The sequence below is a fragment of the Dryobates pubescens genome, chromosome 23 (genome assembly GCF_014839835.1).
Source record: "Dryobates pubescens isolate bDryPub1 chromosome 23, bDryPub1.pri, whole genome shotgun sequence".
Taxonomy (NCBI): Eukaryota; Metazoa; Chordata; class Aves; order Piciformes; family Picidae; genus Dryobates; species Dryobates pubescens.
The window spans coordinates 14,159,137-14,185,324 of record NC_071634.1 but is presented as its reverse complement, the minus strand read 5'-3'; the positions used below and the strand labels follow the sequence as shown (position 1 = coordinate 14,185,324).

Genomic DNA, 26,188 nt, shown 5'->3' with positions numbered 1-26,188 from the left:
CTTCCCCTGGTGCAGCCTGAGACTGTGTCCTCTTGTTCTGGTGCTGATTGCCTGGGAGAAAAGACCAACCCCTTCCTGACTACAACCAGAACCTTGGTAGTCCTCTGCCACTAAACTGCCCTGTCCAACAGCACGGGGGTGAAATCATGTCAGGGGAGCTGCTTGCAGCATGCTGTGTGATGTGTGGTGTGCTGTTCTGGCAGGAGCAGGACTAACCCTGGGATGATGTCTGCTTTGCTTAGTGCCTGTTTCAGTGAGGGCAGTCTCAGTGTGTAGATAAATCTTCCTATCTCTGAAGCTGATCCAGCTGCTTTCAAAGGTTAGTGCCTCAGTTGTTACTGCACAGCATTGATGGTACAAGACAGTAGTTTCCTTTGTGTGCTTCAGGGCAGAATCTGTTGTATTTCTTGATCAAGGCTGGCAGTAATAAATGATTGTGAGTAGAACTTGAAGGTTTTCCCAGATGTACTTGCAAAGGTTTCTCTTTGTGCTCTTAGAGGAACAGTTTTTCTGCATGCATCTGGGAGTGTGCTCTTTTATTCTCTGGTTTGTAGTGTGCTCTTTAATCCAGGGGTGTTTATGTTTCTGTTCTTCCAAACTCTCTTTTCCTTACACCAGTCAAGTAAGTTGCTGCAAAGATCACCTGTCAGCATCTCACAGAATCCCAGCATGGTAGGGGTTTGGAGATGACCTCTGGACATCATCCACTCCAACTCCCCTGCTTGAAGCAGGATCACCAGGAGCAGGCTGCCCAGGATCACAGTGGCCAGCTGGCTTTAGAATCTCTGCAGAGCAGGAGACCCCACAACCTCTCTGGGCAGCCTGCTCCAGGACCCTCACAGCAAAGAAATTTTTTCCTCCTGGGTTCCAGTTTGTGCCCACTGTCTCTTGTCCTGTCACTGGGCACCACTGACAAGAGTCTGGCCCCATCCTCTTGGCATTAGTGTCAGTGATCTGCCTCATTAATAGGCAGCTGAAAGGCAACACCATCTGATGACTGTGCTCAGAGTGTGGTGTGAACCTTTGTCTGCTGAGGGGCTGTGGCATGTGTTGTTTGCATTGTCTGTACCTGGTGTGATAAATTACTGCTGAGTGTTGGTGTTGAGACTTCTTTTGGATGGTGAAGTGTGGTTTGAGGTACAGGAGAAAATGAAGAAATGAGGACTGGAGAGCCTGCTGAAAATGGGAATCTTCATTTCACTTTGGTTCATTTTGGTTGGAGCAGATCTTTAAGATCACTACCCCAGCACTGCCAACTCACCACTAAACTGTGTCCCTCAGCACCACATCTACACAGCTTTTAAATCCTTCCAGGGATGCTCATTTCACCACTTCTCTGGGCAGCCTGGTCCAGGGCTATCTTTTTAAGGACTGAAGCCATCACTAGAATCACAAAGGTTTAACAGTGTGGGTGTCTCTCCATGTCCCTTTGATCTTCCTGAATTGAGGTGGTGAATGTTCCTTCAGAAGACAGCCATTGTTCCTTGTATGTTATGAACCAACCTCGTGGCAGTGGCCAGTCACATCTGAAGGCAACTGAGAGAAAGGGAGGAAGTTTTATTCTTGCTCTCCAGAGCCTGGAGTCCTGTTGAAGAATTATTTACAACTTACCCTAAGCAGCAAAGTTACAACTTGATAGTTGACAAAACTCCAGGGCTCCATTACAGATGTCACTGCTGCTGGGTTTTATAGCATCAAAACCTTGTTAGCTAATTTGCTGGCACTTAAGATAAGATGAAGTTTTAATTAGTCCCACTAACAGATGTGTTCCAGAGGACTCATTCATGATGACAGGCTCTTAGTCACTGACAGCAGCAGCATTTCTGTGATTTCTGCAGTCCAGCTTCTAGTGAGGGCAGGGTGTTGTCCACTTAACCTATGCAAACTCTTGTGTGTTTTTCAGCATCCCTGGATGCGTGGTTTGAAAGCTGCTTCTGAGCTCAGCCATAACCAGGAGCAGGACACAGAGCATTTCAAAGCTCCAAGTGACAAAACATTGCAACCTGACAACCAGCCACAAGGCATTGGGAGTAAGGAGCTTGCAGAGTCGAGCTTAGGACAATCTGTGCCATTACCCAGAGCTGATCCTGCTGACTGTTGCCTGCTGAAGGACAGGCACTTCAAATCTGTGAGCACCTTTCAGTCACCTACCTGCCACCAACGGCAGGCAGCTGCCACTAGTCACCCTGATGCTGTTCAGCTTCCCCCACCGCTGCAGAAGGCATGGGACACGTGCAGAGTGAGGTCTGCAGCTGCTTCTGCTGCACACACAGCAGCCTGTTCAGCAGCACAGAAGCAGCTGTCCATGGACACACGCTGTGAGGATGCAGCTAAGCAAATCACTTCCATCACCTTTGCATCCCGAAAGCGTTTGCAGTCACCGCTGACTCCCGTGGCACTCAGCAGCAGTCTTTCTAGAGATGGTCTTGATGGGATCAAGCCTTTGGAACCCGACTCTGCTAGCACTGAGGAAGAGAGCCATGGCAAACAACATGGGGAGAAAGCTAAGAGCTGTCCTACTTCAAGTCCAATGCTTGCTGGCTCGGTGTCTAATGAGAATGTTTTTACTGCGGAGAAAGACAGATTTCATCATGTCTCTGCTGACAGGAACAGAGCTGGAGCTCATCAAGAAACAGACTGTTTGTCAGTAAGCATCCATGCTGAGGAAAGACAGACCCTGAGTGCAAAAAGATCTGATGTTCTGCCTCAAGATGTGACTGCTTTGGGCAGGCACAGTGCCAGACTCGTGGGGCTTGACTGCCACACAAGATTGAGTCAAGAAATGAAGAGATTTGACGAATCCCATTCTACAAACTCTTACCAGCAAGAGAAACACAGCCCACCTGGACACAGCAAATTGTGTGGGAGCTTGGAAGGTTCAGATGCAGCCCTCCAAAGTGATTTGCTGAAGAGCCACATTAAGTTACTGGGAGAAAAGAAGAAAAGTCCTGGTGAAGCTCCTCTCCTTCAGAAGGAGGCCACGAGAGAGCAAATGGGTTTGTCTCACCATTCATCTGCAGATGACATCTTACCCACTTCATCTGTACCTTCATCACCAACTAAGAGAGCTCTCTCTTGTGTCCACATCACCCTTTCTTCCAAGTGTAGTAGCCCAGAGCTGCACAGGGCTGTGAATACTGACAGCGAGAGGAGATGGAGGGATGAACCTGAGCTTAATACCCAACCAGTGACTTCAAAAACTCCAGAAACTGTAATAGAAACTGTTCCTAAATTATCAGCTGCTGGCCTTATTCCAGAAGATCAAAGGTGTTCACCTCTCCCAACACCAGTGTCTTCAGCAGATCCCTGCCTATTGCTTCCCTCTGTTCCAGTCACAGCAGGGCAAGAGCTGCCTCTGAAAAGCGGTGAGAGACCACAAGTCACTGCTCTGGGCTCAGGGACAGGTAGCCTGAGGAACATCTCCAACTCTGCAGCCCCTGCAAAAACTGAGAAAAGTACTTCTGATGCTACCACCCAGATAACAACAGAAAGCCCTGAGAAGTTCACCTTTTCATCAGAAATCTATGTTCATTCACAAGACAGTGAAAAGCCTGTCCCCCAGCCATCTCCCCAAGAGGCACAGGAGCCTCCCAGCAATGCAGCATCGACCCTGAACAAGACTGCTTCTCTCCTGAGGCAGAGTGGTGAGCAACTCAGTGTCTTCAATGTGGCTGTGGGATTTCAGCTCCTCACAGAATCACAGAATGGTTGGGGTTAGAAGGGACCTCTGAGGATCATCCAGTCCAACCTTCCCTTGCTAAAGTAGGCTCACCCAGAACAGGTTGCACAGGAACATGTCCAGGTGGGTTTGGAATCTCTCCAGACAAGGAGACTCCACAGGGCTCCAGCACCCACACAGGAAAGTTTTCTCCCACATTCAGATGGAACCTCCTGAGTTCCAGTTTGTGCCCTTTGTCCTGTCACTGGGCGCCATGGAAGAGGGTCTGGCCCCATCCTATGCCCCCTGCCCTTTAGCTATTGATCAGCATTGTCAGATCCCCTTTCAGGCTGCTCTTCTCTAGGCTGAACAGCCCCAGGTCTCTCAGCCTTTCCTTCTTGCAGAGATGCTGCAGGCCCCTCAATGCCTTTGCCCTGGAGCAGGCTGCCCAGAGAGGTTGTGGAGTCTCCTTCTCCGGAGAGATTCCAAACCTGCCTGGACACTGTGATCCTGGGCAACCTGTTCTGGGTGGCCTTGCTTTAGCAGGGGGGGTTGGACTAGACCTCCAGAGGTCTTCCAAACCTCACCATGCTGTGAATTGTTGCTTTTCAGTTGCATTACAGGGTGAAAGCTTGCTTTGTGTGACCTGCTTTGCCTTCCCTCCCCACAGCTCAGCCCATACTGCTGCCCTACAAGCCTTTGGGAAGCACCAGGATGTATTATGTTCCATATCTGAAGGCAAGATCCAAAATGCCTGCAGCTGGGTCAGAAGGCAGTGTGGAGAGCTCTCACTCAGGTACTTCATTATCTGCCAAATGCAAAAAGACTTTTGTAATGGATGGATCAAAATCTGTCTGTTTCATAGGCAGCAGCATCTCAGCTGCTCTCAGAACTCTTCTGTCCCATTGATTGTAACAGAAAAATGTCTTTGTTCATGTCCACACCACTTTGTGACAGAAAGATGTACAGGTCCTGACTGAAGGCTGTGGTTTCAATTCCTTTCATCAAAGGGATGTTGGAAGTTCACCCTGGCAGTGAAAAGACTCAAGGCTTCCCTATCTTACAGCTTGATAATTTGTTACTCTCCTCTGGGAATTCAGTTTGGACTCTTTCATACTGCTGCTAGTTCTCTTTTCTAGTTCCTTTGTTTATGTGCATTTCCCCCCACTTTTTTGTGTTAATTTGCTGGGCCTGCATGTTGAAACATCTGTGTCATGCAGCAGACATTTCAGATGATGGCTTTCTCAGGACTGAATTTCTTTCCTCTGGGGATTCCAGTGTGCAAAGCCTTTCTATAAGGAATATCGTTTGTGATGGTGCTTTAAAGTACATCTTCACCTCTTTCCCACGTGACTCCCATCTCCCAGCAAAGAACACTCCTCATTTACTGGAGGAAATAATGCTCTGTGATTCATCAACTTCTTTTGCCTTGCCTGCTGCATCGTGTTCCTGGACAGAAGTAACTCCGAGCAGCAGATTGCTGGGTGGTGGCCACCGCTGCTAAAGGCAGCTCTGCATTGCTCAGGGAAGCTGTTCAGGGCTCAGCACAGGGTTTTGCAGCGTGTGCTGTATTAGAGAGGGAGCTAATTGCAAGGAGATAATTGTGGCTGGTAATGAGGGCTGGGACCAGGAACAGGTATGGCTCAGCTCCTGCTCTCTTTTAGGCAGCCACACAACAGGGACTGGGGTTTTTCTTTCTCTTAGTATCAGTAAAACTGTTCTATGAAGTCCTTTAATGAAACAGATTTTTATGGAGTGCTTCAGTGTGATTATTGTTGTCCTTTATAAGCAGGCAGCTCAAGATGCCTGGGGTAAGGTCACCTCACAGAGCAGTGCTGATGTATTGATAGGAATTTGAGCAAGCTGCTCTAGCTGAAGATGTCCCTGCTGACTGCAGGCATGTTGGGCTGGATGACCTTTACAGGTCTTCTCCAACCCAAACCATTCTCTGATGCCTTCCGATGATTTTAATTCTTCACTTTAGAAGGTTTTTTTCTTTGAAGCTTTTCTTTTCAGAATGGAGAGATTTTGGTATTCCCAGAAGATAATTTTTCTTCACAGGAGAGAGTTTAGTGGTCCAGAGGCCACTGGGCTGGAACCCATTTGCTGTGAGGACAGGCTGAGAGGCTTGGCCCTGTCCAACCTGACCTGGAATATTTCCAGGGATGGGGCATCTACCACCTCTCTGGGCAACCTGGGCCAGTGTCTAATCACCCTCAGTGTGAAAAATTTCTGTCACCTACTCTAAATCTTCTCTCTTTTAGTTTCAGAGTTCACCTCTCATCCTGTCACAGCAGGCCCAGGAGTCTGCAGTACCAAACAGAATGTCACACTGGAGCAGGGATCAGGGAATTGCTGCCTTTCTGAATAGCCTGGGTAAAACTGAAAGGGCAACAGCAGTGTTAAAGTAAAACCATCTAACAGGATTTTTCTGTGGCTGTAGTGGTCTAAAGACACAGGCCAGAGCACAGCTGTAAGGAGAAACAATGTTTGGATAAAGCATCCTGTGCAGTTGGAAATGAAAGCAAGTCTGAAGGCACTTGCATGCCTAAACTCTTCCCTGACTTCTCCAACTGTATTTTTAGATGGTCTAATAAAAGATTACCTCTGCCCACAGAGCTTGTCTGGAGCTTAAATTATTCAAGTTATGTAGGGCCTTTCCCCCCCCCCCCCAAGTTTCTCTATATAACCTTATTTTTCTTTTTTGCCTGTTTGCATTCCTTCCATTTTGTTGGGAACTTCTTAAAACTACAGAAATAGCAAAACTTCTGCCTAGTATTCCCAAGCCTTCTCTCATTTGTCAGGAGGATGTGGTGGAATCCTCTTACAAGGGCATATAAACATTGACCTTGTATGGACAGACTAATTCCTGCAGTTTGAGAGTCAGTGAGACTGGGTCTGGATACGCTCTTCATGGTCTTGATGTTGCACCACAGTGTGCTGAGAAGAGAAGAGGTGTAAAAAACTACAGGGAAAAAACAAACTGCTGGAAAGCAGCCCCATGGAAATGTTCACCATGAGGCAGCAATGTGCCCTTGGGGCCAAGAAGGCCAATGGTCTCCTGGGGTGCACTAAGAATATAACCAGCAGGTTAAGGGAGGTTCCTCTGCCCCTCTGCCCCAGTCAGGCCACATTTGGAGTGCTGTGTCCAGTTCTGGGCTCCCCAGTTCAGGAGAGGTGGGGAGCTATTGGAGAGAGTCCATCAGGGGCTACAAAGATGCTGAGGGGCCTGGAGCATCTCTGTGAGGAGGAAAGGCTGAGAGCCCTGGGGCTGTTGAGCCTGGAGAAGAGCAGCCCCAGAGGGGATCTGATCAATAGCTAAAGGGCAGGGGGTGAAGAGGATGGGGCCAGACTCTTCTCAGTGATGCCCAGGACAGAACAAGGGGTAGTGGGAACACAAACTGGACTCCAGGATGTTCCATTTGAGCAGGAGGAAAATCCCAGAAAGGTTGTGGAGTCTCCTCTGGAGAGATTCAAAACCCACTTGGATGTGTTCCTGTGTGCCCTTCTCTAGGTGATCCTGCTCTGGCAGGGGGCTTGGACTGGATGATCTTTTGAGGTCTCTTCCAATGCCTAACATCCTGTGATTCTTTGCTGTGAGGCTGCTGGAGCCCTGGAGCAGGCTGCCCAGGGAGGTTGTGGAGCCTCTTTCTCTAGGGAGATTCTAGACCTGCCTGGCCATTGTGATCCTGGGCAACCTGCTGGGAGTGACCCTGCTGTAGCAGTGAGTCCGGACTGGATGATCAGCAGAGGTCCTTTCCAGCCCCCACCATGCTGGGACTCCATGAGTTTGCTCAGGGTGATGAGCTGTGTATGTAGTATGTTCTTGGGTACTGTGTTGCAAAGGACAGAGAACATTAGTGATGTAGTTTGAATAATGCTGAAACTTCATTTGCATTGCCACTTTTAGTCCTTTGAAGTGCTTGGAAGGTGTTAGGTGGGAAACCATCCTGTCTAAGCTTTGCCGTTTGCTCCTTGCTGCAAAGTGACCAAAACTGAAAGCGTTTTCTTCTCTCCCAGAACGCAGAGATCCTTCGAAGGCTGTGAAAACCACTCATCCACTCTTCAAATCTGCACAGTCCTGCCTTCATCATCCAACACCCCAGTGTGAGAGCTCCTTCCCATCAAACAGTGAGCCGTCAGAAAGCAGTTCTGGTGCTGGCCGCCCTAGGCCTTGCTCACGGTGTGTCCCGCAGCGTGGGAAGAAAGGCCGCCGGCAGCAGCGCGCTTGCTCTGCTCGGCAGGAGAAAGGTGGGGAAGATGAATTCTTTTCACTCACTGCAGAAGCAGATTACAGCAAGATTGAGGATCTGAGTGGCAGCACGTCTTTGGGGAGTAAAACACCAGGGCAGGAGCTACATCAACACGGCAGAAGGGAAGCGGGGCAAAAAGCAGCTAGAAATTACCCTGTGCCGTGTAGCCAAACAACTCGCCTTAAGGAGAGGGTGGAGAGAGAGCCAGCACCGAGACAGAGAGCTCACTCCAGTGGTAGCTTGGATGAACTCTGGGTCAAGTTTTTGGAATGCCAGAAGAAACACCAGCACCGTGATTTTAGGAGGAATGGTGAGCTGACCCTTGTTGAACGCCTCGATCGCTTGGCCAGGGTCCTTCAGAATCCCATTAAGCACACACTAACGCCAACCACGTCTGACAAGAGGCTTTCTGGAGAGAAAACAAAGGGAAGAGAACAGAAGAAAACAAGACTGCCAGAAAAGGGCATGGCTGAAGGGACCTCAGAGCCTAGTGCAACACATGTTGAAGAAAGAGCACATCTCACCCATGAGAAAAATGACTTTGTTGAGCTCAGGAAAAGCAGGGCAGGAAAGGAAATTATTCACCACACAAATAAAATTCTGGAGCACCTGCAGATCTTGGAGACTCCCAGTGACACTTCCTCAGAGGCCAGGCTGAGCAGGGATCATGGCACCACCATCAGTTCCACCATCTCGGAGTCAGATGTGGTGACCCACACGGAGCTGGAGACGTCTCCTCAGAGCGAGGTGAGCAGCTCCGTTTCCACCATCGACACTGCCAGGCTGATCAGGGCCTTTGGGCGTGAAAGAGTGCGGCTGTCCTCCAGCCTCTCCCAGCTCTACTGCACCATCAGCCTCCAGAAGAGTCGCTCTGAGGAGCGGGAGGAGGGACGTGGCAACACAGTGGGTGGAGAACATCCAGAGGTTACTTCTGAGAGACACAGGAAGAGGAAAGAGATGCAGGTAGGTGCTCGGTCAGACGAGATGAGAGTCATGCCTCACCGCAGCAGCGACTCTTCAGCTGCTGTGCAGTAGCAGAGTTTGGTGTTGGGAGAACCATTCTGAATTTCCCACAGGCTCTTGTTTGTGTGGCTTCTGTCTTTGATCTAAGTAGCTGCAACAAGTCTCTCTCTGCCTTTCCAGGAATAAAGATGAGATGAAAATACCTTCAAACATCAATTGTGCTTTGCTTCCTTTTGTTCTTTGCCTTTCTTCTCTTTGTCTGCCTTGGGAAGCATGATCCTTCTGTCTCTGATTTTTCTTGTTACCTGCAGGTTCTGTGCTTTACCAATCCTCCAGACAGTGGTGCTACATTTTGACTGCATATTGCTCCCTAAATATCTCTGGGCAACATTAGAGACCTTTTCATAAAAAAACGAACATGATGGTTTGGATTTTCTTAGTGCTTGTCTGCTTTCAGTGTTGCAATTGTTTTGTCTTGGGGAATGCTGGTTCGTAGCTTCTTCAGTATTTGGCAGTTTAAAACTACCCAGAGACCAACTCTCAGCCCTTTCAAAAAGACTTCTCTGGAGCAAAGCTGTTTTCAGGTGGAGAAAATCCTTCTGATTGCTTCAGTGAAATTTGGCCATTGCACTTTGGAGGAGAAATCAAAGTTAATTTCCTGAAAGGGGGCTTGGATGTGGTGGGTGTAGGAAGAAATGACAGAATTTTGCTCTCCTTTAATCATAGTATCATAGTATCAGTCAGGGTTGGAAGGGAGCACGAGGATCAGCTAGTTCCAACCCCCCTGCCATGGGCAGGGACACCTCACACTACATCAGGCTGGCCAGAGCCTCATCCAGCCTGGTCTTAAAACACCTCCAGGGACAGGGCCCCAACCACCTCCCTGGACAACCCATTCCAGGGCTTCACCACTCTCATGGGGAAGAACTTCCTCCTCATGTCCAGCCTGAATCTCCTCACCTCCAGCTTCATTCCATTCCCCCTAGTCCTATCACTACCTGAGATGCTGAGAAGTCTGCCCCCAGCCTTCTTGTAGGCCCCCTTCAGATACTGGAAGGCCACAATGCTGAAGAGTACTGGAATAAGTGAGAAATACTTCTGTTGCTTTGTTATTGTGGGAAGAAATTGGGGTTGGCATCATTACTGAGAGATTTTATTCAAATGAGTTGGGGCTTTTTCAATAGAAGCAGCTCAAACTCAGGCTCTTTGTCCATTGAAAGATGTCTGGGGGAGAAACAGACTCTTCCAAGAACGAGAATGCTTTAAAACTCTTTTAATGATTATTTTATTAGTAATAATTATTTAAAGGAAAAATAGAATTGGTATAAAGGTTGCAGCCCAGGTGGGTTTGGAATCTCTCCAGAGAAGGAGACTCCACAACCTCTCAGAGCAGCCTGCTCTAGGCCTCCAGCACCCTCACAGCAAAGAATTTTTCCCTCCTGTTCAGATGTAACCTCCTGGGTTCCAGTTTATGCCCATTGCTCCTTGTCCTGTTCTCTGGGCTCCACTGAAAAAGTCTGGCCCCATCCTCTCGTCCCTCACCCTTTAGCTCTTGCTGAGCATCGATCACATCCCCTCTGGGGCTGCTCTTCTCCAGGCTCCACAGCCCCAGGGCTCTAAGCCTTTCCTCCTCACAGACATGCTCCAGTCAGCATATTAGTGGCCTCTGCTGGACCCTCCCCAGCAGTTCCCTGCTTGTTTATTTTTCAGTTGCAAGTACCCGTGGCTCAGAGACGTTTATTTATAGCAGGAGCCCTATTCCTAGAGCAACTACTGCACCAGGCTTCCCAGCAAGTGCTGCATCTTGTAGCTCAGCTTTTTTATGGCAGCTTATTGTCAGCTCTGCTTCCAGAAAACTTGGTTACAGCTTTAAAAAATTTATTTATAGAGCCCATCCCAGAAGGGTTTTATCTCCTCCAGTTTCTGTTCTTTGTAAAGCACTCTTCAAGCTGCCATCTGGTAGCAGGTACACAGCTAAAGGTTGTGCTGTTCAGCTTCGAAAGCTCTGCACTGAATCTCCCAGCCCAAGGAGGAATGTGCCTGTCAATATTCACTGCTGGTATTTATTTCTGCAGGCTGATGTCAATGGCTTATCTTGGGGTTTCTGCCTTGCTTGATACTCCCTCCCCTTTTGCTCAGCTCACATTTAAATTTGCTTCTGTTCTCTGAAAGAAGACCCAAATCTACTACCTCTGTCTCGGGCACTCAACTGGAGCTGTAATTATTTTCTGCAGCTCAAAAAGCAATCCTTGCTGGCATGCATCAGACCAAAAATGGCCTCTCTTGAATGTTGAAATGAAATTCTGTTTAGCATTGAAGTGGTGTCAGCAGAGGTGCAATAAAGAGGTAATAAAAAAAGCCTCTGTTCATTTCCAGCATGGTTGGCATTATGAGTTACTAATAGGATACTAATTGCTGTGAGCCAAGGAAAAAAAGTCAATCTGTTTCATAATTAAAAACTAAATTCAGTGGAGTTGCAGAGCTTGGTTGGGTTTGAAGCCTGGGGAAGCACTGTGGGTTAATTGCTGTTAATAAAGCACTAACCTCTGCTGTATTTTAATGGCAGCAAGAAGCTGGTGGATCAGCTGCATGACACAGAGTATGCTCCTTTTTAAATGGCTGTGAAGTTATAGCATGTTCTAACACTGGAGTTAATTTGTTGTAACAAGCTTCTTGCTGCTTACAGCCCTGATGCTGGCACCTCTGTTTGGTTTCACATCTTCACCATTCACCCAGTGCTTTGCCTAAGCCATTTTCTTACCTCCTGTCTTCTGCTTCCTGTTTTCACCGAGTTTCATCTTCTCCACCTGGAGGACTTTGTTTAATGGCCATCCCCAGGGTGAGAGAATTCCCCCTGTTTGAAAGGAGCTTGGTCTTTGATGCCAATGATACAGAATGTACACTCTGAATTTACCAAGCAGCATTGTTCCTCTTTTAAGACACCTAGCAGCCTTGAAAGGCTTTTGGGGTGAGAGGGTAGGACTCCAGCATTCTGTTTGGATGTTTATTCTCCCTCTTTCCAAAGCAGAACTGTTACCATTTGCAGTCTCCTGTGGAAGTACAACCAGCAGATGGATCTTGCCCACAGCAAAGGGTTTATCTAAGCTTGTCTTGACTGGCCACATTGCCATAGAATCACAGGATCATTTTGCTTGGAAGAGACCTTTAAGATCATCAAGTCCAACCATTAACCCAGCTCTGCCAGGTCACCACTAAACCATGCCCCTCAGCACCACACCAACATGGCTTTTAAAGCCCTCCAGGGATGGGGACTCCATGAAGTTAGGCCCAAGGAGTTGGAGGGTTTCACGGAATGCACTGCTTTGGAAGGGACACTCAGCACTGTGTGGAACCTGATCTCAGCAAGCTCTTGCCTCCAGAACCAACGTGGTTTTGTTACTCTGCCAGGCTGCTGAAGGTGCATTGGTGTGTGAAGGTGAGGTGAAGGCTGGCTGCAGTGTGGCACAGCAGGAAGAGGCGCTGCTCAGCCTGTGCTAAACATGAAATGATAATGGAACCAATGTACAGCAGGTCAAGAGTGATGACTAGAGCTTTCTTGCTGTTTGAAACCCATTTTCTGTTAATTTCTTTTGGTATTTCAGGAATTTCTCTTCCCTGGCATGTGTTTTTCATTTATTTTCCCTAGAATGCAGCCTCCATGTCATGGGATTCCACTTCTGCAAGCAGCAGTTCTTGGGGGCCAAGCTCTGCTCTCAGTAACAAGCGGCGGACACGGAGGATGCTGAACAAAGGTATCCAAGCAGGTCAGTGGCTGAATTCCAGACTCATCTTTTTCTGTGTTTGCTTCTGCCTCTCACCTCTTTGGAAACCAAAGTCTGCTGCATGTTTCTGGTGAGAATTACAGAATCACAGAATCATTGAGGCTGGGATAGACCTCTGGGATTATCAAGTCCAGCCTATGACCTAACACCACCACACTGACCAGACCATGGCACTGAGTGCCACATCCAATCTTTCCTTAAACACCTTCAGGGATGGTGACTCCACCACCTCCCTGGGCAGCACATTCCAGTGTCTAATTACCCTCTCCACGAGGAAGTGCTTCCTAGCATCCAACCTAAACCTGCCCTGGTGCAGCTTCAGGCCATGCCCTCTCTTCTTGTCCCAAGTTGTCTGGGAGAAGAGCCTGACACCCACCTCACTACAACTTCCCGTCAGTAGTTGTAGAGTGTGATAAGGTCCCCCCTGAGTTCTCCTCTTCAGGCTAAACAACCCCAGCTCCCTCAGCCTCTCCTGAGGGGTATGCACAAGCAGGATTCTTTAAATTCACTTCAGATGCTCTTAAATGAAGATGTTCTGTCTGAATTAATGAGCTACTCTCTTTCTCTCTTGGTCTGCTTTAGCAACTGGTTTTCTCACTTAGAGAGGTTTATGAACTGAAGCTTCTGATCCACTTCAGTAGCAAAGGTGCACTCACTGTTGGGTTTTTTTCTGTATTATTTTCTCTGAAGACATCTGTTCCTCACAGACTGCATTTTGTAGGCAGATGCTACTTCAGAAGGCAACTGCAGTGTTTTGTATTCTTAGGAAATGTTTTGGATGCTGTATTCTATTTAAAACAGCAGCTGGGCCTGGCCTGCTGCACTCCTGCATTTCTGCTGGCAATAATCAGTTTCTTGGTAGCTTTCATTTGCATGCCAGCTTCCCATCATCAGATGGAGTCATGGCTTTGTTTTATTCATCAGCCATATCAATTATTTATTTATTACTGGTTTGGGTTGGGCTTTTTTTTTCCCCCCATGTACACATGGAGTGAGTCAGAGCAGTGTTTCCATGGCTTGTTTTGGAGATGACATTCTGGCTTTTTACACCTTAGCTGAAACCTTCCACATGCTATGTTTCTGTGAAATATTTGTGGTGGTGCTTCTGTAAATATTTGTGGTGCTGTGAACAAACCAATCTTTTACAGCTAAAACACAGGCTTGGATGGAACACACTGAGTAAACTAGCAGCTCCAAAGAAGCCTGCAGTTCCAAGATGGGAAGCTATGTATTGACCTCTGTCTTTCAGCAGCAGGTTGGAAGTTGGCTCTTCTGAGAGTCAGCTCAGGTTCACAGCCAGGGGCATGTTTGATTCGAGTTTAATTCTCACCTTCCATCTATCTGTATCTGCTTGTTTTGCTTGGGGTGCTTGTTTGCCACCTCTTTGCTGTTACTCAGATTATCATACAGTAACAAGCCTGAATCACTGTAAACTCTACAACTCCCTGAAGGGAGGTTGTAGCCAGGGGGGGGTTGGTCTCTTCTCCCAGGCAACCAGCGCCAGAACAGGAGGACACAGTCTCAAGCTGCACCAGGGGAAGTTTAGGCTGGAGGTGAGGAAGAAGTTCTTCCCAGAAAGAGTGGTTGGCCATTGGGATGTGCTGCCCAGGGAGGTGGTGGAGTCACCATCACTGGAGGTGTTTAGGAAGAGACTTGATGGGGGGCTTGGTGCCGTGGTTCAGTTGATTAGATGGTGTTGGATGATAGGTTGGACTCGATGATCTCAAAGGTCTTTTCCAACCTGGTTAATTCTATTCTATTCTATTCTATTCTATTCTATTCTATTCTTTTCTATTCTATTCTATTCCATTCTATTCTATTCCATTCTATTCTATTCTATTCTCCTTGGATTGGAAGTGGGGACCCAAAGGATTTTGCCCTTTGAAGGGTGGGTGAAGCAAGTGATCCTTCAGCTTCAAAGTAAACAACTGAGGCTCGTCCCCTGAACTGTGCATGCCACACGTGCTGAGGTTGAAACATTTCCAGGTGCTCTGGAAAAAGATGTTCCTGCTTTCTTTTCCACCACAGGAGACTTGGAGATTGTGAGCAGTGCCACAAAGAAAAACACTCGAGATGTTGGTGTGACTTTTCCTACCCCAAGACCCAGCCAGCCAAATCAACGGCCACAGGAACCCTGGCATCGTGTGGAAGGTATTTTAGGAGAGTCAGATGGTGTGGTCACAGATCACCAGGCAGCAGGAAGCCAGGGTGAGCAGAAGGGACAGCCAGGCAATTTTCTCATGGAGAAAAGGACAAAAAGGAGCAGGCTGCATTTCCCACAAGGTCAGTTCCAAATGCACTTTCTCTGCAGACTGGCAAAGCTCTCCATCTCACCAGCAAGCAGCAGAATGCGAGAGCAGGTTTAGCTGGGACACAGAGTGGTCTGTTACTAGGACAGTCAGTTCCTATTCTGGTTTTAATAAATGGGTTTTAAATGAATGCAGGATGCCAAGGGAACTCTCTAGTGCTCTGTTGTTATGACATTTTCAATCAAGCTGAGAGAGGCAACCTAGCCTGTAAAGAAGCAGCAATGAATAAGGCAAGGAAAGATGAATGAGATGGCAATGATGTAGATGCTTCACCTTGGTATTCAAGGTATAAAAGGTTGTGTTAAGCTCTGAGGAACTGGTCACTCTAAGGTGCACTTAATGTTTCAGGTACTGAGCCTTCAAAGAGCAAGAGTTGAGGGAAGATTGTGGGACCAGAAGAACCGGACCCAAGTGCCTCCGTTAGCTGGAGCTGCATTTGTGGGCTGCTGGTGTAGCCTCTTGGCTTGGTGGTGTTTGGGTGCTTTTTTTTCCTTTTAATTTCCTGTCAGTCTTCAGAACATCATGATTAAATATTTAAAACTATTTTCCTTAGTCATGGTGGTTGTTGTTGTTGTAGGGACAAGTCATTCTCTGTCACCCGGGTTTAATTTAGAAACTTGAGCATATCTGCTCAGAGTCCCAGCTGATGTAGACAAATCCCTTTGTGTGTGTAAGCTGTGAGTAATCTAATTCTTGGATACACAGCTAATGCTTGGAAGCTGTAAAACACTTGATCTTGAAAGAGCTCAATCAAAAGGACAACACAGAAGTTCCTCAAAAACTTAAGATTGCTCCTAAGTAACTGTTCTCTCTCTAAAGAGAGAGAGACTTGCACACCAAACCCTTTTGTGCTTTCCCAGAAGTGCTGTTTGATGGAAACCTGCTGATCTGCAGACACTTGGCAAAGGAACTCTGTGAAACTGCCAAAGATGTCTGTCACAGAGGCCTATTAGTAAACTGAAGTGAGGGTTTGTTGCAGTGTTAGGCCACTGACTGGTTTAGCTAAGACCTTGGGCACCAAGGGCTGCAGATGGGGATGGAAAATGGGCAGAGGTGTGGTCTACAAATCTTCGCTCTCTTCTGTGATCTCAGCAGGCGTTTCGTGGGTCATCCAAGCAGGAGACTTAAAAGCTGAGTCTAGGAAAGAAAACCATTCCAATTCCTTTTCTGGTCCTGGTCCATCTTGGTTTGAACCATGGACCAGCATAAAGCCTTGGAGAGAGCCTCTCAGAGAGAAGAACTGGCAAGAGCAGCAGCACAGCCACATGACTGAGCCAGCAGCACCAGACAGACATGCTGGGAGCAGGTCCTCGCGACCACCTGTGAAGCTCACACTGCAGGTAAAGGTCTTGGAAGGACACACTGAGTCTTGAAATGCTTTTTGTTCCTCTTGATTGACTGTGTGTTACCAACTGTGTGTGGTCTTCTAGTATCTGAAGGGGGCCTACAAGAAGGCTGGGGGCAGACTTCTCAGGATCTCAGTAATAGGACCAGGGGGAATGGAGTGAAGCTGGAGGTGGGGAGATTCAGGCTGGAGGTGAGGAGGAAGTTCTTCACCGTGAGAGTGGTGAAGCCCTGGAATGGGTTGTCCAGGGAGGTGGTTGGGGCCCCAGCCCTGGAGGTGTTTAAGCCCAGGCTGGATGAGGCTCTGGCCAGCCTGATCTAGTGTGGGGTGTCCCTGCCCATGGCAGGGGGGTTGGAACTGGATGATCCTTGTGCTCCCTTCCAACCCTGACTGATACTATGATACTATGAACAGGCTGCTCAGGGCAGTGCTGGAATCCCCATCCCTGGAGAGGGTTAAAAGCCATGTAGCTGTGGTACTGAAGGACATGGTTTAGTGGTGACCTGACAGAGCTGGGTTAATGGTTGGACTTGATCTTAAAGGTCTTCTCCAGCCTAACCAATTCTCAACCAGTTGTGCTCTAGACCCTTCACCAGCTTTGTTGCCCTTCTGTGGACATGCTTCAGCACCTGAGTGTCTTTCTTGGCGTGAGCAGTCCAAAGCTGAACACATTCTGTGTTGTCTCATCTTAGGAGGCTCTTGCAGCGCATCGCCCTGATTTCATCTCCCGTTCTGGTGAGCGTGTGAAACACCTGAAGCTCGTGATGGAGGAGAGGAAGATGCAGAGTGTACTGCAGGCTGAACGAGAAGAGCTCTTTAATCCTCCAGAGAAGAGAAAGGGCTACAGGAATGCAAGTCACTTGCTGGCTGAGAGAGGTAGCTTCATGGTTCTGCTCTTTGTTCCACAGGAATGAAAAATCTCCACACAACACCTAAGGCTGTTTGTGTGCTTGCAATGGAAGTGCTGCAGTTATTGGACATTAGTGTCTGTAAGGATCCATAGCTTGCAAAGGACTCAGATTGCTGCAGTGGGGTTCTTTGTGAGAAGTTGGCTTGTTCACCATTCTCTTCCCTCAAAATTTTCCATTTAGGTCTTCTGGTTGGAGAAAAGAGAAGAACAGTTCCAAGGAGTGAAATGGTTCAGAGATCTAAACGGTAAGGTTAAGAACAGTTTGTTTCAGGTGGGTGAGTGCACCTGGGTAGGGAAGGTGGGAGAGTTGTATCTGCAGTCAGGGCATTCAGTGCTAGGGATAAGTCAGCATTTTCAGGTCAAGATCTATGCACTCAAGTGATTTGTTTGGGTTGGAAAAGACCTCTAAGATCATCCAGGAAGAGGGTTTACAGAAGACAGAGGAAGACTCTTCTTGGAGGTGCACGGTGACAGTGCAAGCAGCAGTGGTGGTGGGTTACAGTGAGGAGAACTTCTCACTGGAGGGAAGGGATTTTTTTGCAAGGAGGGTGGTGATGTGCTGGACCAAGGCCCAGAGGGGTGCAGAATCTGCATCCATTTCAAGATGCATCCATTTCAAGGTTGAAAGGCAAAGGAGGTAGCCTTGAAGCTAGGCCTGCATGAGGAGGAGGTTGGCCTAGATGAACTCTAGAGATCCCTTCTGTTCCCAGCTACACTGGGATTCTACAAAATATCTCCTGGGATATGCAATACATTCTATAGAAAGCTTTCTCATGCTGGCAGAGTCCAAAAAGAATGTTTTGTTTCAGTAGCCTTTGGCATTTAGAAGGACTTTTAGGGCATGGCTAGAGAGGAGGCAGAAATGGCAAATATGCTGAATCCCCCAGTTTCCCAGAGAATGCATCTCCACATGGTTTAGCTGCAGCAGAAGGATTTGAGTTTGAGTCACTTGGGCTGTGAGATCCATGTATCTGAACTGATATGTTAGCAGAGCCTCTGGTTTCCTAATAACCCAGGTCAGCAGGACTTCTGAGGAGCCTGATTCAGGTACTCATACTTGGTGTCCATGCTGCTGTCGTGCTCCAGCTCTCAGCTTGAGCTGAGAAGTAATTTATTCCCTACCATTCTTTTGGAATCCACGCCTTTAATGAGTGCAGCAGCCTTTTTCTTTCTCTCTGTGAGGCTATAAATGGAATTTCTGATGGCAAATCAGCTAGAGGTAATGAGGACAATTTTCAGTTGATTTCCCTGTAATTCTGCATTGCCCATTCCTTGCTCTAAACATCTCTATTGTGAGATGGTTTGTCAGGGGTGAGTCTTGGGCTTTCTTTAAGGGGAGCCCTCAAACAGTGAAAGCTTTAGGGAATGGTGAAGTGGTAGTGAAGCAGAACCCCAAACCTTGGAGGTGCTGCATGCATAGGCCTGGCACCCACTGATACCTTCTGGCAAAGCATAAGAGGAGTAAAATAACCATCCCAATGTGATTTCTTTCCTCTTTTCTGTAGTGCTAGTGTGGGTAGTGGCAGCTTTTGAAAAGATGACCTAAGTGCAGCTGCAGACAGAGCAGAAAAAGAGGGTTCCAACTTGTGACCACTGTGCCTTCACTGGGCACCACTGGCAAGAGTCTGGCTTCATCTTCTTGCCCCCCGCCCTTCAGCTCTTGCTGAGCATTGCTCAGATCCCCTCTCAGGCTGCTCTGCTGCAGGCAGAACAACTCCAGGGCTTTCAGTCTTTTCTCCTGCTGCAGCTGGCTGATCCCTCAGCTGCATGGTCATTGGAAAGTTCTAAACATTGCTGTCAGGAGGGTGTTGCTTGTCAGAGAAAGGCACTGTGGGATGTGGGAATTTCCGGTGTCCCAGCTGCTGGCCGTTCCGTGTTTCCCCTGTGTGACAGCACTGCCCCTCAGAGAAACCTTTCTGTGATGTGGCTGGGCAGTAGCCTTTCACAGACAAACCAGAGGATGGGGTTTGATACCAGGATTTTCCTTCCAAGTTACTTTTGTCAGCTTTTTGTTTTTAAACTTCAGGATCTATGAGCAGCTGCCAGAGGTGCGGAAGAGAAGAGAGGAGGAGAAGAGGAAAGAGGAGTACAACTCGTACCGCCTGAGAGCACAGCTCTACAAAAGGGTGGGTGTGCTGCTCAAGCACTTGTGCTGCTACACTTCAGGATTTGTTTTGCTTGAGGCCACCAGCATTATGAGTAGTACTTACTCAATGTTAACCCCCTGGTGGTGTTTTGGAGCTTCTAGGTGTTTGGGATCTGTTAGCGTTTAATCAAAGTAGTCAAGCTTTACACAAACACGGAATAAAAACCCTCCCTTCCTAACCTGAAATCCTTCCAGTACGTACACAAGGTGTAGGGAGGTTCTCCCCTGCCTCTGCTCTGCCCTAGTAAGGCCTCAGCATGGAGTTCTGGGCTCCCCAGTTGAAGGGAGGCAGGGAGCTGCTGGGGAGAGTGCAGCAGAGGCTACAAAGGTGAGGAGGGGACTGGAGCATCTCTGAGGAGGAAAGCTGAGTATTTTATGTAGCAAACAGTAGCAGTTTATATATAGGAATGTGATTAATGTCCTGATGAAGTGTGTTCCCTCTGGGAAGTGCAGCTCCAAACCTGACCAATATAGCACTTTGTGAGCTGTTCATGGACTTTCTTTTAAGACTTGCTAGTATCATGGAATCATTTTGGCTGGACAACTCCTTTAAAGATTGAGTCCATCCAGTAGCCCAGCACTACCAGGTCACCACTAAACCATGCCCCTCAGCACCACATCTCCATGGTCTCCAGGGATGGGGACTCCACCACTGTCCTGGGCAGCCTGTTCCTGTTCTAACTGTTCATTTTGCAGCTTGGTGAGGACTAAAATGTGAGAAACAACAATTTGCAATGCAGCTACTGAGCTTCTAGAGCTTTACCTTCTCACTCCTTAACTATCCCATACTCCATCAAATGTAACCTGCTGGAGAGCTTTGGCAGCAGACAATAAACTGCATTGTAAACCTGAGTAGTTTAAGGATGTGCATTGAAGATGAAAACTGTTTGGGTGTTTGGGGTTTTTTTTCGGTCCTCTGTTTTTCTTTTTTGACCTCTGCATCTTCAGCTTGCACTTGAGTTACAGCAGTGCAGCTCTTTCCTGGCTGAGTTGTCCTGTCAGAGCTGGAGTAATACAGTTAGTTTGTTGGAAAGAGCAGTAATTGGATTGTAAGAATCAAGGCTTGCAGTGCAATGTGATATCCAGGATACTTTCCTAATCTGATTGTGGGTATTTGCCACTAGAATTACTTGAGTTTGCTGCTGTGCTTTTGTAGGGTATATCCAGGGCATGTTTTTTTCACTGTCTGAGAATGTCAGAAGCAGTTACAGTAAGGTCTTAAGAGGTAATGAATGCTGGCAGGCTTTGACTTGAAGCAGCGTAGTCAGCTGGAAGCAGAGGGGGAATCAGCTCAGATTTTTTTGTATACAAGTGTGGTTTTGATTAGAAGGGGGCTGATGATTCAGTGCAGTAAATATTGTAATCTTTGTCTTCCTTGAGGATGCTGTGAGTAGCTGTAAATACAGTGAATGGTTTGTTTAGATTTGGGTTAATGTGTTGCTGAGAGCATCAGTTTCTAAGCAGATCTGATTGTGCATGAAGAAAAGAGCCACAGATTTGGTGGAATGACTCCAAAGATGACACAGGAGAAGAAAAGGCCTGGTACAAAAGCTCCCCTAAAGCTGCATGGAAGCTGGAGTTGTAGCATTTCAGTCATCTGTACCCAAACTGTGGTCTGAGTATCTCTCATAGTGGCAAGTTTGTGAACTGCTGATCATAGAATCATAGACTTGTTTGGGTTGGGAGGGCCCTTTGAAGGCCATTTATTCCAATCCACCTGCAGTCAGCAGGGACATCTTCAACTGGATCACACTACTCAGAGCCCCCACCCAGCCTGCCCTTCATTGTTTCCAGGGATGGGGCATCTACCACAAACTCCCTGGGCAACCCGGGCCAGTGTTTCACCACCCTCAGTGTAATTTCTCCTTCTTTCTAGTCTGAATCTCCCTCTTTTAGTTTCAAGCCATCACCCCTTGTCCTGTCAGCTAAAAAGTCTGTCTGTGGGAGTGAAGTGAGAATGAAATAACAGTTTTGTGGGCACTGAGTGAGGATGGATCCTTGGGAGGAAGCAGTAGGAGCTTATAAATAACTGGAAACATCAAAATTCCTGTGCTAGAAAGTGGTGGAGGGTTGCATAGGCTTTTGAAGTCATGAAATACTTCTCTTGATTAGGAGAGGAAAGTTATTTTTGTCACAGGGTGATCAAAACCTGTCCCAGTATCCCTTTGGGTTTGGACTTTTAATTGCACATAGAGCATAAAATGACCCTGGTGAGAGGCCTCGAGCACAAGCCCTACGAGGAGAGGCTGAGGGAGCTGGGGGTGTGTAGCCTGCAGAAGAGGAGGCTCCCATTACTGAAGCTTTTCCATCAGATTCAAATCATTTTTGTAAACAGGGAGCAGGGAGGGGGAACCTCCATAATGGGGATAACAAGCTTAGGAATTTATGTACTGACCTCTAGCCCTTAAAGAAAAGAATACATTCCCATCATTTAATTTCTGACTGGACCATATCCTTCAGAGCCTGTGTGAGATCGGGACCACAGGGTGTCACTGCCCCAGAGGAGAAGGCACATGCTTCTGGAGCTGAGGAGCTGAGCTGCACCTGACTTGCTGCCTTGCTTTGGGTTTAACCTTTGTTTTTCATCCCCTTGGCTGCACCTTCCTCCCTGTCGGCAACCTGCGAGAGCTCTGCGTTCTGTGGTCGCTTCCTGAGGTGGAACAAAGAGGGGAGATAGCATCTAACTGCTGCCTTTGCTTTGGAGGTGGCAGAAGGGCCTGTGGAGGCTTTGTGGGGTGGGGTGTTTTGAGCCTTTCTGAGGCTCTGTGAAGTGCTGGGGATGGATTCCACACTGAGATTCAGGTCAGCAGCTTTGCTGCTTTTCCTCTGTGTGTGGTGTGTGTGTGCTCTGGACACTGTGTGTGGGGGGTGTGTGTGTGCCCTGGACACTGTGTGTGTGGTGTGTGTTTGTGCCCTGGACACTGTGTGTGTGGTGTGTGTGTGTGCCCTGGACACTGTGTGTGTGGTGTGTGTGTGTGCCCTGGACACTGTGTGTGTGGTGTGTGTGTGTGCCCTGGACACTGTGTGTGTGGTGTGTGTGTGTGCCCTGGACACTGTGTGTGTGCCCTGGACACTGTGTGTGTGGGGTGTGTGTGTGCCCTGGACACTGTGTGTGTGCTCTGGACACTGTGTGTGTAGTGTGTGTGTGTGCTCTGGACACTGTGTGTGTAGTGTGTGTGTGTGCTCTGGACACTGTGTGTGTGCCCTGGACACTGTGTGTGTGCTCTGGACACTGTGTGTGTGGGGTGTGTGTGTGCTCTGGACACTGTGTGTGTGCCCTGGACACTGTGTGTGTGGGGTGTGTGTGTGCTCTGGACACTGTGTGTGTGCTCTGGACACTGTGTGTGTGGGGTGTGTGTGTGCCCTGGACACTGTGTGTGTGCCCTGGACACTGTGTGTGTGGGGTGTGTGTGTGCCCTGGACACTGTGTGTGTGCTCTGGACACTGTGTGTGTGCTCTGGACACTGTGTGTGTGGTGTGTGTGTGTGCCCTGGACACTGTGTGTGTGCCCTGGACACTGTGCGTGTGCTCTGGACACTGTGTGTGTGGTGTGGACACTGTGTGTGGGGTGTGTGTGTGTGCCCTGGACACTGTGTGTGTGCTCTGGACACTGTGTGTGTGGTGTGGACACTGTGTGTGGTGTGTGTGTGTGTGTTCTGGACACTGTGTGTGGTGTGTGTGTGTGTGTTCTGGACACTGTGTGTGGGGTGTGTGTGTGTGCCCTGGACACTGTGTGTGTGCTCTGGACACTGTGTGTGTGGTGTGGACACTGTGTGTGGTGTGTGTGTGTGTGTTCTGGACACTGTGTGTGGTGTGTGTGTGTGTGTTCTGGACACTGTGTGTGGGGTGTGTGTGTGCTGTGGGCACTGTGTGTGGGGTGTGTGTGTGTCTCTGGGCAAGCAGTGTGGGGCTGTGTGTGTACTCTGGACACTGTGTGTGGTTTGTGTGTGCTGTGGGCACACTGCATGCTCAGTCTGTGTCTGTGTGTGTGCATAAAGAGCTGAGCTGCATGTTGCATTCATCTCTGCAATGCAAAAGGTCTCCTCAGGTGATGGCTGTGCCATGCCCACTGCTGTTAGTGATGAGTTAACCAAAGGTCTTTGTCCTGCTCTTCTCCAAAGACACATAGTATTTGTTAGAGAGACAGGGAACTGGCTGGAGAGATTCCAAACCCACCTGGACATTGTGATCCTGGGCAAGCTGCTGTGGGTGCCCTGCTGTAGCAGGGGGGGTGCTGGACTGGATGATCTTCAGAGCACATCCAGCACATTCCAATGGCAAACAGCTCTCTGTGAAGGACTTTCTCCTCACCTCGAGCCTAAACTTCCCCTGGTGCAACTTGAGACTGTGTCCTCTTGTTCTGGTGCTGGTTGCCTGGGAGAAGAGACCAGCCCCCTGCTGGCTACAACCTCCCTTCAGGTAGTTGTAGACAGCAATAAGGTCTCCCCTGAGCCTCCTCTTCTCCAGGCTAAACACCCCCAGCTCCCTCAGCCTCTCCCCACAGGGCTGTGCTCCAGACCTCTCCCCAGCCTCCTTGCCCTTTTCTGGACATGTTCAAGTATCTCAATATCCTTCTTAAATTGATGGCCCAGAACTGGACACAGTACACCATTCCCTTTTCACCTGCTGCAGACTCCTTTAATCTCTTCTCCTTCAGCCATTGCTCTTCCCTCCCACCGCAGCGAAGAGTCCTAATTTACGTGGTTGTTTCTGTGTCTTCTGTGTCTTCCAGTGCCCTCAGCCTTTGTGTTTGTGCTTTTCTGAGGATGAACACTCACCTCTGCCACTTGGTTTTTCTCTTTCAGAAAATCACCAACCGTGTCTTAGGGAGGAAGGTGCCTTGGAACTGAGCAGCATCTCCTCTTCGAGTGAAGGAGGCAGCGCGGAGGAGATGACGACCAGTAAATGCTTGTGCGGTGCATGTTGTGGTGTTCACTTTGGTACCCATCTTGCCCCTACTTTGAAGATATTCAAGGATCAATGATTTGATATGAATGACACTTTTTTAAATGACTGGCTTTTATTTTTTTATTGTTCTGCAGTGGTCTTTTGTGCTTCCAAAGCACAAGCGTTTTGGGAGCTCCTGGTTCATGATGTATTTATGGCTACCTGAGGGCAACAGCAGGGTTGATATTTATTTTTAGATCAGTTTTTCAACAAGGATTTTTATTTTTTCTATCTCCCATCACAGTGTAAGAATTTCCTGGTGAGGTTTTGTACTGCAAACCCCCCCTCTCTTAAATAAACAACATCAGATCACTTTGTAGTACCTGGCGGCGTCTGTGAACTGCATCTCTGCTGTCCCTATGGGCAACAGCCAATGAAACCAGCTGTGGTTGTGAATGCCAGTGTGGTGGGGCTTGGGAGGGACCTCTGAGATCATCCAGTCCAACCCCCCCTGCTACATCAGGGCACCCACAGCAGCTTGCCCAGGATCACAGTGCCCAGGTGGGGTTGGAATCAATCCAGAGGAGACTGCGCAGCCTCTCTGGGCAGCCTGCTCCAGGGCCCCAGCACCCTCACACTAAAGAAGTTTTTCCTCCTACTTGGATGGAACCTCCTGGGCTCCAGTTTGTGCCCATTGTCCACTGGGCACCACTGAAAGACGTCTGACCCCATCGTCTTGCTCCCCACCCTTTAGCTCTTGCTGAGCATTGATCAGATCCCCTCTGGGGCTGCTCTTCTCCAGGTTCAACAGCCCCAGGGCTCTCAACCTTTGCTCCTCACAGAGATGCTCCAGGCCCCTAATTCCCCAATCACCTCTTACTCTGCCCAGCACAGAACTTCAGATCTCAGCAGGTGACTAATGGCTGTTTGGACTGGACACTGTTAGCACTGTCAGAGCTGGGCAATTGTGACCTTTCACTCACCTGTCACTTGCTTTGCTGCCTTTCTGTATGAGCCAGGGGAGACTATTCAGAGAAAGTGTTATGCTGTTGGGAATTTTTAAGCCAAGGCCTTCCCTTAGATTGGAGCCCCTCTGACTGGATGCTTCATTGTGCACTTAACTAGCATCAGAGTGGTGAAAGATGAAATGTAAAGATAGTGGGTTTTGGTGGCAGCAGCCTGAAGGCTCAATTTCCTTTCATCACCATGGAGTTCATGCGACCTATAAACAGGAAAAGACATCTGAGGATAACCAAGTGGCTGCTCGGTTTCCTCTTTCTGTAAAGATGATTCAGAGTGATTCTGTTCAAGGAACAGCTGTAAGGCAGCACCCAGTTCTGGGGAGGTGAGGCACAGCTCAGAGACTTGGGCTTGTCTTCACTAAGAACTTACAAGAACTTCTTGTCTCACTCCTTGGCTAAGCCATCCAGGGGTGGATGCTGTGGTCCAGCATCCTGTGGAGTTCACCTTGGGATGTAACGAATCAGATCTTAACATGTTGGGGAATAATGAGAGTCCCATGAAGGTCAGTAGGGCTACAGGAAACTACATTAAGGTTTGTTGTAGTGCTGTCTGGTTTGTGCACGTTGCTCCTTGTCCTGTCATTGGGCACCACTGGAAAGAATCTGGCCCCATCTTCTTGCTCCTTGTTCTTTAGGTACTGATGAGCATTGCTCAGATCCCCTCTGGGGCTGCTCTTCTCCAGGCTACACAGCCCCAAAGCTCTCAGCCTTTCCTCTTCACAGAGATGCTCCAGGCCCCTCAGCATCTTTGTGGCCTCTGCTGGACTCTCTCCAGTGGTACCTTGTCTCTTTTGGACTGGGGAGCCCAGAACTGGACCCAAATACTCCAGCTATGGCCTGAGTGGTGCAGAGCAGAGTGGGGAAGGGTGGAGGCAGTCCATTCCAGCTGCCTGGAGTACCCATCCTCATCAAA

At 48.4% G+C, this 26,188-nt stretch overlaps 2 protein-coding genes across 2 annotated transcripts in view; both read left to right on the top strand.

Annotated features, from left to right (window-relative positions):
* ALMS1 (ALMS1 centrosome and basal body associated protein) overlaps positions 1 to 17,057 on the top strand; it is a 32,373-nt gene extending 15,316 nt beyond the window's left edge. Inside the window, exons 7-13 of the mRNA XM_054172092.1 lie at positions 1,904 to 3,644; positions 4,329 to 4,454; positions 7,679 to 8,874; positions 12,521 to 12,638; positions 14,685 to 14,807; positions 16,061 to 16,305; positions 17,016 to 17,057. Of these exons, the coding sequence (XP_054028067.1) occupies positions 1,904 to 3,644; positions 4,329 to 4,454; positions 7,679 to 8,874; positions 12,521 to 12,638; positions 14,685 to 14,807; positions 16,061 to 16,305; positions 17,016 to 17,057 (3,591 nt within the window). The remainder of the gene's footprint in view (positions 1 to 1,903; positions 3,645 to 4,328; positions 4,455 to 7,678; positions 8,875 to 12,520; positions 12,639 to 14,684; positions 14,808 to 16,060; positions 16,306 to 17,015) is intronic.
* On the top strand, positions 17,007 to 24,262 carry LOC128898436 (centrosome-associated protein ALMS1-like). The gene is made up of 4 exons (XM_054172253.1): positions 17,007 to 17,186; positions 17,402 to 17,465; positions 19,247 to 19,346; positions 24,172 to 24,262. The coding sequence occupies exons 1-4, from the start codon at positions 17,075 to 17,077 to the stop codon at positions 24,214 to 24,216; spliced, it is 321 nt and encodes a 106-aa protein (XP_054028228.1). The 5' UTR covers positions 17,007 to 17,074; the 3' UTR covers positions 24,217 to 24,262.
* Positions 24,263 to 26,188: the final 1,926 nt, after the last annotated feature.

Bases quoted from the DNA above. Each gene is read 5' to 3' on its own strand.
- LOC128898436 (XM_054172253.1), top strand. From the start codon at position 17,075: ATGGAGGAGAGGAAGATGCAGAGTGTACTGCAGGCTGAACGAGAAGAG. The intron at 17,466-19,246 runs GTAAGGTTAAGA...TTTAAACTTCAG, and splicing joins ATGGTTCAGAGATCTAAACG to GATCTATGAGCAGCTGCCAG. The intron at 19,347-24,171 runs GTGGGTGTGCTG...TTTCTCTTTCAG, and splicing joins GAGCACAGCTCTACAAAAGG to AAAATCACCAACCGTGTCTT.